At 44.3% G+C, this 12,262-nt stretch overlaps 1 protein-coding gene across 3 annotated transcripts in view; it reads right to left on the bottom strand.

The window, feature by feature from the left end:
- PRDM1 (PR/SET domain 1) overlaps positions 1 to 12,262 on the bottom strand; it is a 105,707-nt gene that overhangs the window by 17,258 nt on the left and 76,187 nt on the right. The window contains exons 1-2 of one of the 3 annotated variants that reach the window (XM_061131935.1): positions 4,997 to 5,178; positions 3,127 to 3,375 (exon numbers count right to left, since the gene is read on the bottom strand). In XM_061131935.1, coding sequence (XP_060987918.1) covers positions 3,127 to 3,375; positions 4,997 to 5,038 — 291 coding nt within the window. In that variant the 5' untranslated portion in view covers positions 5,039 to 5,178. Of the gene's footprint in view, positions 1 to 3,126; positions 3,376 to 3,649; positions 3,851 to 4,996; positions 5,179 to 12,262 lie in introns of those variants that run through there. The other 2 variants (XM_061131936.1, XM_061131934.1) reach the window with 2 other exon arrangements.

A 12,262-nucleotide genomic window follows, 5' to 3' on the forward strand; every position in this document is an offset into this window, starting at 1 on the left:
CATTAGATTAAAATTCTATTTTGAATACAAGCATATTTGCATTGAGATGGCTAGTGCTCTGAAGTGAACCAAGACTTCAGCCTGCACTTTACTCCATTGTTTTTAAAAGGCAGTGGAGTGGATAGAGATGTTTTTGGAAAGTTTCCTTAATTATCTTTATATTAAAGGAAATGCCTGGTTACAGGGTCTCCCAAAAAAAGGCAGTAAAAAGAGGGAATTGCATATTATGGCGAGATACTTTTTACAGATAACTTGAGTTAATAATGGACTTCAATCAAAATGGACACTGAATCCCCATCATTGGCCTGATGTTTAATTGCCACACGACTCTGGAGTTCAGGCTCAGAGCCACAGAGCCTCTGAATTCAATGCAAGCAACCTCAGTTCAGGCTACGGCTTCTAGAACAGAAGTGTTTAAATCGATCTTTCTGTGTGCAAGTATTCACAGTAGATTATTTCAGGAGATCAAGGGGAAAATCCCCCTAAAAGAATAACCCAGCAGTTTAAAAAGTTTTAAAAGTTTTTTGAATAGAATGTCTATATTTGGTTTGGGTTCTGGAAATAGGAAGTAAGAACAGCCTCATTAAAGGTGCAAAATGATTCTAAACTAAATCTAAAAATGAGGATCAAGATCAGAAATATGGTTTGTATGTTTTGTTTTTAAACCTCCCCCCCCCAAAAAAAAGGTGCTGACACATAGCACAAATTCATAATGAAAAATGGTCTTGTTAAAAAAAAAATCCCCAGGATGTCAGCACATCAGTACATAATGTAACATCTTCTGCTACTTAAATGAAAACATTTAAAGAAAGGCAAGATACATCAGTCAGATAAAAACTACGTGTACAAAGGCTTTTTTCCTCTTTCCATGGCTGGTGGGACTGAAAGAACTAACTGAATAATGACAATGTAAACATTTCATCCATTCTGAATGTTTCTGTCCTAGAACTGGTTTGCAGCCATCATACTCTCAATGGCTCAATTTCACAGTTCTCTTTCACCATCTTGAGGGAGCTGTCCTTTTCCAAAGTGCAAAAAGGAAGGAAGGCGAAACAGAAAAGCAGGTACACATTACAGAGGGAGCTTAAGCCAGTATTACATTTAAGCTGGTTTCCTGGTTACTTTTATGACGAAGGACTAAAGACACACTGTTCTCTTCAAGCATTTCGGTAAAATCAAATAGGAGAAAACAGTAAGAGAACCCTGACCTCTTACTAGGTTTGTTCCGAAGGACCCTCCTTAGGAATACAGGCACTGTATGCTTTTTCAGTGCTGAACATATGAAACAGGGAGTTACACATGCAATGAAAAAACAGCAAACAAGCTTAACAAAGGATGTGTCTGAAGTATGTTAAGACGATAAATAAAACCACAGTGACACCAAGAGGGGCCAGTGTAGCACATGTAGAAGCATTAGTTGGAAAGTCTGAAGAACTTTGCTCCAAGTCTGGCTCTGGCTCCAAGTATACACCTTAAGTACGTGCCTAGTCTTTTGAACTTTGGACTAATGATCTAAGGGCATTTTTCCTATTTAGCTATTATTTTACACAGAATGATGAAAACTGAAAGACAAGCTAAGAGCTGAAATGAGGACAATACTACAAAACTAAAAGGCAAGGATGAACCAGAGTGGAGGTCTTGATTTTAATCCCAAGCGGCTGGACAGGGCAATACAACACACATTAAAATCTGGGAACTGACCAGTATTTGGTCAAATTTGATCTGGGAAAAAATGCTACACTTTTTAAAGCCACAGACAGACCTTACAGACCCAAACAAATCCTATACTGATTCCATGGGCCACAAACTAAGAGACTTTCTATAGAAAAGGGTGTTACTTTCACAAAAAAGATGTAATTAAGGCCGACTTCTGGGGTCAAGTTTTTGGTAATGTTCACATACAAATAGAATTTAAATTTTGCTTTTTATGAAATCAGCCTCCTCTCTCCCAGTAGGAAAAATGGGGTGGGGGGAAAGTTGAGTTTTAATGAAACCCAAAGCAGAGCTGCTCTATTTAATTTTAGACAGCTGTGTCACCCCCTCACTACCAACACTGAACTCAGACACACAAACAGGAAAGAGACAAAGTATTTCCCAAATCAGCTCTCAACGCCTTCAAATACTGTTCCTTAGGGAAGGAAGAAAGTGATTTGACATGGTTGTAATGAATAGTTTCAGGATGGAATTCTGGACTCCCACAGCAAAAGACCCCCTTTTTCACGACTTTCTGAAGGCAGTGATAGGATTGACAGCGAGCCACGGGGACGGTGGTGGTAAGTCTGTGGTGGGGTCGATTCCTTCAACTCAGCCCTGAATTGACCCATGAGAGCAACTGCAGTAGCTGAATTCTCAAGAGGTGGTTCTGCAAGTTTTTTCATAGCTAAACATCACGCCTTGCTATAATCATTATATAAAAGGGTAAACACAAATCCTTTGCTCATTCCAAGTTTGGGTTTTCAACCCCTTTGAAACAACAAAGAGTGTACCCACTTCAGAGGCCAAGAAGGAATCGGCCTGCCAGCCCTGCCAGAGCAGAGGAGCTGCCGCAGATAAACAGTGGTTAGCTCTGAAGTCACCGGGACAGAGGACACTTTTACACAAACCTCTTCTCACTTTACACCATCACTTCAGTTCATAAACACGTCAAGGTTTTGAGAATAATTTTAGAAACCCAGCTAATAAAGCTGGCTCGTTAAAAAGAGACTAAAGCCATCTCATGACCAAAAGGAGACAAAAGAAACATGAAAAACATTTTTTTCAAAGAAAAAGTTTTCTCCCTCCAAAGCAATTGTACTGGGTGATGAGAGCCAGTGAGTCCAGAGCGGTCAGGAAACTTTCTCGAAGCTGCTGACAATTTCACCCACCCCACGCTGCAATTCGGCTTTTCTAAGACATGTCAACTTGCCAAAAGATTTAACTGTTTACTAATTAATATGGAATAGTCAAGAGCAGGAGAAAATAAGCAGGGACAGACTTAGGGCAGGAGAAAGCAATGAAAGAAGTGAATTAAGTGATCAATTATTTACTGATACTTACAGATTCTCACAGATATACAAGGCCTCAAGGGCAAACAGGGAGATTTGGCGTCAGGCGCCAATCTTCTTCAGCAAGAAACCAGAGGCTTACCTCTTTGCTGTTTGTGGCATATTTGAAAAGCAGATTTCTCGGTAAGGAAGCCTCCGCCTGAACCGAAGTGCCTCCTTCCACACCAGAATCCCAGGGGTGGTCATTCACAATGTATGTACACTTCTCCTCAAACTCAGCCTCTGTCCACAGAGTCATATCTGCGTCCTCCATGTCCATTTTCATGGTCCCTTCGGTCCCCTCTGCCAACCCTGGAACCTTCACAGCGCTGGAGCTACACTTGGGGGCAGCCTGGAAGAGAAGGGAAAGGCCTTTAATCCCCATTGTCCCGTGGCTCCTCTGAGAGGCTATGACTAATACAGTCGTCTGAAGACTTGAAAAGCAGATGCAGAGTGCTTGGTACAGTTGAGTAAGAGCCAAAAAGCCGTATAAAGACTGCCTTGGAGAAGCAAGGTTTTAAATGCTCTCCTTTAACAACAACAACAACAAAAAGAGTGTGGCAACCTCATTGGGGGACAAAGTTTAAAAAAGAAAAGAGCCACCTCCGAACAATCCCTGGTTTTACCTCTCACAGCAGAAAAATGTGGGCGCCCAGTCTTCTGTCCCAGGACGCCTGGGGTCATGGCCGCCAGACCCTCAGTGCTGGAAAAGCTGCCTCAGAAAAGTGTCACAAACAAGGAGAGGAAGAGGAAGGAGCTCTGTCTGCCTCTGAATGAAGCTAAAAATGGAAAGCGCGTGTGGTGCAGGAGCGGAACCCAGCCTGCCTTTTCCAAATGGGGAAGACTGAACTTTCCCACCAGCTCCCAACTCAAAACAACTTTCAAAACAACTCGCCCCCCCCCCGCCCCCCACACCCCCTCTGCAGCACGATCTCTTTCATCCTCTCACATGGAAGACTGAAAAGGACTGCATCCTGCCAGCATCACTGAGCTGCAGCTTTTCAGAAATCATCTGGACCATAGGAAAAGAGGAGGAAAGATGGGGGTGGGGGGCAGGGGGCAAACTCCCCACAGTTTCTTTTGACTGTGGGTATCTCACGCCAGATTGAAAAAGCAAAAACAAAACATAAAACTGTTCAATAGAATTCCCTAAAGAGAATTCCTTTAGGAGCCCTCAGCTACAAATAGCACTTTCCATTTAAATCTGAAAGTGTACGAATTCCCAGAAGTCACTGATGGGCTACAGTTTACTGTAACTAAAGTTATAACAAATATAGAAGGCTCAGAAGACAAGCTCTGCTTCCACTTGTAAACTGATAAGGGTATTCCCGCAAATCCCCCCCTCACACGCAGGAAAACTGCTTTCCAAAGAGAGAGAGGGGGTAAAAAGGTAAACAACGTCTGCAGTGTTTTCCCATACAGACGTGTTGGGGGGAAAAGTAGGAACGTATTAAAAAGGAGTAGGGTATTATTTCCATGTAAGAACGTGTCCTCGTTAGCATGTAAACACAACACTGTCCAAGTCCTTCAGGGTGGCTTTTCCATTCTTCTGTTTCTTTTCTAAATATGATGACCCCCCCCCCTTTTTTTTTAAATCAGATGCGAAGTAGTCCTTCGCTCAGTCACGATTGAAACAAACGTGCTTAGGTCTATGTAGCTGCGACATGTACAGTCACGATGCCACATAAGTGTTAAAATAAAACCAAAATTTTAAATTAAGCCAACGCGGAATAGTTACTTTGTTGGACGGGGGTGGGCGGGAGTCACTATTGAAATTTCAATGAACTGACAATTATGCCTAGAACTGAAAGGGTTAATGATTCATAAGGAAAAAGTCTTATGTTTGACAGTGCTAAGCGCCCTAAAGCAGAAGCATTTCTGGTTTATACTGCGACTACGTTAGCCGAAAGAGGAGGGGGGGGGGGTAGTTTTCAGATCAATTTCAGAATGAAAAACAAGATCAAGTTCCTTACCAAGGTCGTACCCACACGTTTTTCCAAGCAAATATCCAACATCTGAGATAAATGTCGCTCATGCCTAAACAGTCCGCAGTGCTCCGCGTCCCCTCCCGGCCGAAGGCTGGCGCGCACCGCGGCGGTGCCCTTCTGCTCGGCCGCCCGCGCCCGCGTCCCGGCTCCCGGCACGGACAGGTGCCGCGCTGCTCTGCCTCTCCGCAACACTGGAGGGCCGAGTGTCACGGCTGCGCTCAGAGTCTCTGTTAACCCGGCCGGCGGCTCGGCCCTTACCCCCTCCCAGCCTGCAGATTTCCCATTCGTGATTCACTCCTACCAGTCGCCTGAAGAGGGGGCGTGGCCGCACCTGGCCAAGCCTCGCCGAGCTCAGCCGAGGGCTTTCCCCCCAACCCGCGAGCGCCCAGAGCTTCCTCTCTCCGTATCTGAATTTCAACATTTACTTGGAATCGTGACTTCCCTTTGAAGGCACTTAACCTCCGCGTAGACTCGGACTGTATTGTATTCTAAAGACTCCAGACCGCCCTCCTTCCTGCTGCGGCTTTGTGAGGGGGCGCACATTCCTTAAATTCAGGGAAACCTAAAAAGGATCTAAACTTGTGGAGTTCCTCGGCCCAGATCCAGTTAGAGAACTTACAAAACTTACTTGAAAAGAGCACGTGAAAAAGAGCAATTAATTTGCATGTTATGAAATAAGATGTAGCTGTCTAGTCCTCAAGCTATTGCTTGGGAAATAAAGGACTCCTTCCTCCCCCCTGCCCCCCCCTCGCCCCCAAATTTGTAAGCGTCTATTTCTCCTGATTATTAAAGCTCATACATAGTGAAACTGACTTCCCTCTTTCAATTATTTAGTAAATAGGGAAATAGGAAAAAGTTATAATCCTACAGATTAAAATTTCTTTGGCTTTTCTCCCCTCCCCAAAACCCACAGGCAGAGGAGTGTGTTTGCAAAATGTAGAGCATTAATCTGTTTCTTAAAGAGAATGTGGAACTGATCACTGCGAGTGGAAGGCAGACGGAGGCAGTAATTAGTGGGGCTCGTCGTCGGGAGCCCTGTCCGGCTTTTCCTCCAGCCCCGGTCAGTCCTCTGTTGAAGGAAGGACATCCTGTGATGATGGCATACAATGTCCTGTTTGTTTATTATTAAGAGCGTGGACCTTGCATTCCTGCTTCTCATTACAAAACAAACCAGATGCTTTACTTCCTTCAATGGTCTTGTGCCTTCAGCAAGGAATCCTCTAATTCAGAGAAACAATCATGCAAAGGGTCCATTTAGAGCAGACACCCCATTACAAGGACTGTTCAGATCTTTGTAGCACAAGTTTCCCACTATTCCTGCTTCTCTTCTATACATGGTGATTTTTTAAATCATCTCTCCTTCAACCTTAGGCTGCACTGTCTTTTCTAACATTTAAATACACGTGTGATACACACCCACGTCCCGACAGACATGCACACCCCCACGTACACACACCCAGTCCCAACCTAATGATACCAACTTAGTCATACAATGAAGTGGACATGTGAGTATTTGTTTACAGGAAGAAACAAAGCCAAACAAAGCCCAACTCAACCATAAAAATATTTATCTTTAAAATTTCTTTTCTCTCTTTTAGGAAACGTTTCTAGAATTTTTTTTTGGGGGGTGGGGGGGTAGAGGGGAGGTAAAAGATTATCTGGCAGGAAATGTTATTTGTGTCTAAAATCCTTCCTCAATCTCTGTAGTACAGAACAATTAAATTCCCACTAGGGGACATAAGTAACACAGTCCCCATCACTGCCTGATGATCTGTGATTATATGTTAGGCCAGAGGGGACGCTAGCACCCAGAGGAAACAGGACTTTGAATTGGCAGATGTGCTAGGGGGTGTAAAACTGAATGAACAATTTGTTAAAAGAGTTCTCAGAAAGCTCCGAGATGATAATTAAACAAGAGAAATCCAGCCTTCTCGAGAGGGTTTATTAACTGATGCTGAGTCAGCGCCACAATGGGCAAAAAACCCCGACGTAGTCACACTGAAGGCCGGCCTGCTGTTCAGTCAGTCTCGCCTGCAGATGTTAGGGTATTTCACTTCCCTTTTAGAATCAAACTGTTCTTAGGCCACATACACCCTCCAAGGGCTGGTGAGTCAACCACAGTGGAGGAAGGAAAGGGGCAAAAAGTTGGATAGTTGAGATGGGAAGAGGCTATTTTAAACCAAATATTTACTTTAATGACTTGAAGATGCCAGTGAATCAACTCACTGTTAATTAATATCAGCCTGCACTCACCTTCAGAGGTGGTGAAATGGGCTTGAGTCTAGGGAGGACGCAAACTTCAAATACCAGTGTGGGGCTTAGCCAGGCAACCCTAAAATTAGTTCCAGGTGCTCCAGCTGAGCTGGAGAAGACACGATTGGAGCTTTCAAGAAAAAAGACACACAGACTGTTGAACTAGAAAATCCTTCCAATGATACCAAAAGCACAAACCTAACCATTTTTATTGTAATCATAGCAGTCAAAGGTCAGCCATAATATAATTTAAAATGAAAGCTGCAAAAAAAAAAAAAAAAGGAAGAAAAGATGAAGGAAGCATGCCCCCTCATAAGTAGGTTCATATAGTCACACCTATGTCCAGCACAAAAGTGCTGGAGGAGAAGAAGAGGGGGTGGCCTTCTGAACTTCACTCTCCCGCTTCTAGAAGGCCCGAGCATAGCATTTAGAAAGCTGACAAGCAGGCAGATGTCAGCACTGGTACTGCTGTGCAGAGAAAGCTATCAGAGGCTGCCACTGTCTGGAATATTAAGTCTCAAAATGTTCATTTCTAAGTAATACCTTGGTGCATTTTTAGTCACTATATTATTTCCCGCCCTGTTAGAAAGCAAAAAAAAAAAAAAAAAGCCAACCTCAGTTACCTTTATTAATCAGCATTTCTCAGGCAGAGTTCTCTCCTTAAGAGTGTTCACAATGGCAGCAAAATCATAAATGATCCGAACAGCTGGGCTCTCAGAAACCCCTATCTATTCCCTTTGATGGTGTCATCACAACGGCTTGACAAGTCTCTGCTATTCGGTCTCAGCTACTGGGCCTGGCCCATCCTTGGTGGTCTGGGAGTTGCAATGTAGGCGGCCAGATGAGTGTGAGCGAAGACTCTTGTAGAATGAAAGGAAACTCAGTACCAAATTTGGAGACCTGACTCCACTTGGGGGAAAAAAATTTTTTTTTCCTAAGGAAAGTAAAAAATGGGATGAAATGTGCCTAAGATGAAACGTGTTTTCATTTTCTAATTCAACTCCTGCTCTACCCAAACAAGGTCAATGACAGACTAACCACATCAAGAGAACACCCCCCACCCTCCTCTCCCCACTCCCTACCCACCCACTCACCCTTACCCCCCACACCCACTTCCCACTTCCTGTAAGTCAGGCATCTTCCTGCTGGTAAACATTTGGGGACCAACTGCAAGTCTGAGCTCAAAAAGAGGGGCACCGCAGCTTTGAAGCCCTCCCACATGTCTCAAAGCCAAGCTGAGCACTAAGGGGCACTTGGTTTTTACACGTTAACAGCCTTTTCAACTCAAATCACTGGGCTCGGCGTGTTGGCTGCCTTCCTTTTTTAAAGCCGGACAAGAAGGGCAAGGATGTGTGTGAGTGAGAGAATGTATGTATGACACATGCTATGTTACAATGCAGTGTATGTGTCATTGGTATGATATGTGTATGATATGTTTCAGTGATGGGTTGCATCAGTTTAAAAATAGTACCAGGCTTCCTTCTGGTGACACAGCTCACAACTCCAAGACTCTGGACAAACCTATTCAGGGCCTAAACCTTGGGATGGTGATCTGAGGGGACTGTGGGTGTTTTGAAATGAGATCAGTGTTTTGACTTCTTAAATAGGGGAAACACAAATTAAGTAAATTGAAGAACCAAAGCTGAGGTCCCTCCCCTTCTTAGGAATAAAGAACTGGTAAGTGCCATCCAGAGGACTTTATAAAACCCACACAATGTCTGAGGTTTCAGGATTGACAGAATCACTTGTGTCTCATCCTGCCTAAGTGTCCTTGCAGCCTTCAGACATATAGTTGTGTTCTTACTGAATAATTTACATATGTTTAAATTATTCATGAGTTTGACATCCAGCCACTTAACAAACAACAACAGCAATTATAATCAGTTCTATGAGATTTATGGGGCAACCAAGGTGGGTTTCCAATATTGGTGTTTCTTTCTAATTATGTATCTATTTTATCCAATAGTCAGACAAGAGGGGGATTTAAATGTCTGGAAAGGCTGCGGGAAAGACACAGGAAGGAAGATCATTTCTGAATCCGGAAAACATTTCCTAATCTTGCATTTGATGGGACAAAGACATAAAACAAACAAACAGAAGACAAAATAGGAACTGTAAATAAGGGAGTAAGAGCGCAACAGGAAAGGTGTCCATCCTGAAACTCAGCTTCCTCTTAGCTCTTCTCTTCATTTACGGAAGAGGAAGAGCAGTAGTCACACAGGGGGAGGAAGACCTGGGGCGGAAGCTTACTTCTGGCACCTTCCAGTGGGAGGAGAAATCACACTGAAGGTGGGGAATGGAGATCCAAGGTGGACTTACATACAAAGGAGGGTTGCAGAGAGGATGTTTCAGCAGAGTGGGATGTTTCAGCAGAGTGAGATGAAAGAGGGGCAAGTTGTCTTAAAAACAAAGGTGGGCTGAAGAGAAGCACAGTAACTGGAAGAACAGCCCTGAGCCCAGGAGAGCCCTCGCAGGCAGGAGCCATCTCCAAGGAATGGAAAAATATGCCCCATGGCTGGGCCTGCCACACTCCACTTCTCTGAAGCCCCGGAGTGTTCAACAAAAGATCAGGGAAGAATGATTTCTAATTAAAAATGAGATTGACGTTTCTTCTCATCCTTTCTAAGCAAGGATTCGAGGTTGTGGAGGCTTAATTTTTATGTGCTAGTGTGAGTTAGGAAGAGACAGAATTAACAGTGAAATCTTTTGAACACCCTGCCAAACAGAGTGGGGGTGTGGGGGTGGGGAAGGTAGGACCCTTGTAATTTGTTTAAAGACAGAAAGATGTCCCCACCCCCCGTTCTGCTCCAAAGGGGATTTCATAACCCTCCAGCCTTGAGGACCCCAGACCTAGGCCAACACTTTATTTTCCTTTGGAGGAAGCTGAGGGGCAGAGGTCAGGAATCAGAAAGCTCATCTCTTCTGGCTCTTCTTCCATACTTGGCTCTACCATAAGCTGTGGAGCTGGCTCATGCCAGCCGGCAGACAAGCCTCTGCTCAGACAGTGAGCAAAACCAGATCTAGGCTCTCCATTTAGTGTCAAATCCTTGGATTCTTAAGCACCTGTGGGGCCCAAAGTACAGGGCTTCCCTGGTGGCTCAGATGGTAAAGAATCTGCCCGCAATGTGGGACACCTGGTTTCTATTCCTGGGTTGAGATTCCCTGGAGAAGGGAATGGCAACCCACTCCAGTATTCCTGCCTGGAGAATTCCAAGGACAGAGGAACCTGGTGGGCTACGGTCCATGCAATCACAGTCAAACGTGACTGAGGGACCAACACACCAAGTCCAGGTGGGCTGGGAAAGGGGGAGGGAGGAGACTCACCTATTGTAGACCCTTTTACATTCTGAACTGGTGGTCACAGGAATAAAAGTAAACCTGCTTAATTCAGTGCCTGGATTTGGAGACTGGTGACCCCTCCCTTCAATGCTTTCTTCACCTGAGGGGTTGAGAGGTGATGGAGGAAAGGGAAGGCAATACAATGACAAACCTAATTTAACAGACATCTTATCTTTTGAAAAACTCTCTGTTATTGACTAAGGAAACCTTTTAACAAGAAGACAGTGTGGAGATCGCAGCCGGCAGTCCTGGCTTATCTGATCTCCATCTACAGCCCATTGTTTCCTGCAAATACGCAGGGGAAGCAGGGGCTGAGGGGTTAATGTTCACTAGGCATCTTCCCCCTTAAGGTGCTCCCCTGGGGACAGAAGGGCAGCCCAGCATTACCCTAGAATGGGACCAATCACAGGGAGAGCCAGGGCTTCGAGTTTTTTCAGGCTGGCTTCCCAACGGCTCCTTTTAAAAGAACAGGCACTGGTCTTTAGGAGAGATAATCCCACAATGGAGGTCCATTAGAAGTATTAGGATGTAGCCCGCCACCGTGATCCTCGGGAGGAGAGCTCTGTCCTGACAATAGACAATTAAAGCTGATAAACCCAAGCTACTTGTTGCCGTTCTAATTCCTTCTAATTGTATGCTACTTGTCCCCGGCTCCAGCATTCAGGATGAAGCACACTACTCTAATCTCCAAAGTACCTGACCTACTTCCTACAGGATCTTTCCAGCATTCTTTTCTTCCCATCTGGACCTCTTTTTCTCTTCTCTTTCCCCCCTCTTCCTCATAGCTCAAGGAGATGAGAAGGAAGGGTGTTGGCGGGGAGCGGAGTGTCGGAACAGAAGGCTCCCTCCAAATCAATACCTCTAGGGCCTCAGACAGTTTATTAATCAGTAACAGCTAATCTTGCTTTCGGACACACCAGTGAGTAAACTGCATTTGGCATCAGACTCCACAAGTGGCACCCGTGCCACAGAGGATCCAACTGTTAGATCACTGCTGGCTGCCAAATCTGCATGCGCTCATGCATGTGGAGTATCTGCCTGGGTGATTCTATTTGTGGCTGACATCTCACTAATTACGCTGCCACCACCAACTACTTAGAGGAAAGCGTTCGTTCTCACCCAGCACCGCAAAGCATATAATTCTATCTCAACAACAGAGCTTTAAATGCCAGTTTGGTGCCCGCTTGCGTGTGCATGCTCTCCTTTCAGAATCTTAGGAAGGGAGCAAAGTTGTCTTTGCAATACATTTTTGGCCCTTAGGTTCTATTCTGAATGCTGAAAATCTTTATTGGAACCATGTATTCTTGCCTTACTCAGTATCCTAAAGAGTATATACAGTAATCTGTCTTTTATAAATACAATAATTTTTTTGGTTGTTTTTGAAAAGAAATCCTTGTATTTCAGATATACACACCGAAATCCTGATGTGTGCAATCGTGCTTTCTGGGATTTGCTTCAAAACCCCTCATGTTGGGGTACAGGTGAAACAACCCAGGTCTTGCGTTGAACTGGGTCACAAGGGTACATTATGTTCTTTAGTATTGTAAACAAAATGTTATAATATAAAGCTTAAAAAATAAAACTTTTAAAGTTCTGCCTGACTGACCCATGGTGTTGAACTCAAGTTTATTGCCTTTTGTTCTTAATGTGAATGCACAT

This window comes from Dama dama, chromosome 28 (assembly GCF_033118175.1).
Source record: "Dama dama isolate Ldn47 chromosome 28, ASM3311817v1, whole genome shotgun sequence".
In the NCBI taxonomy this organism is placed as follows: Eukaryota; Metazoa; Chordata; class Mammalia; order Artiodactyla; family Cervidae; genus Dama; species Dama dama.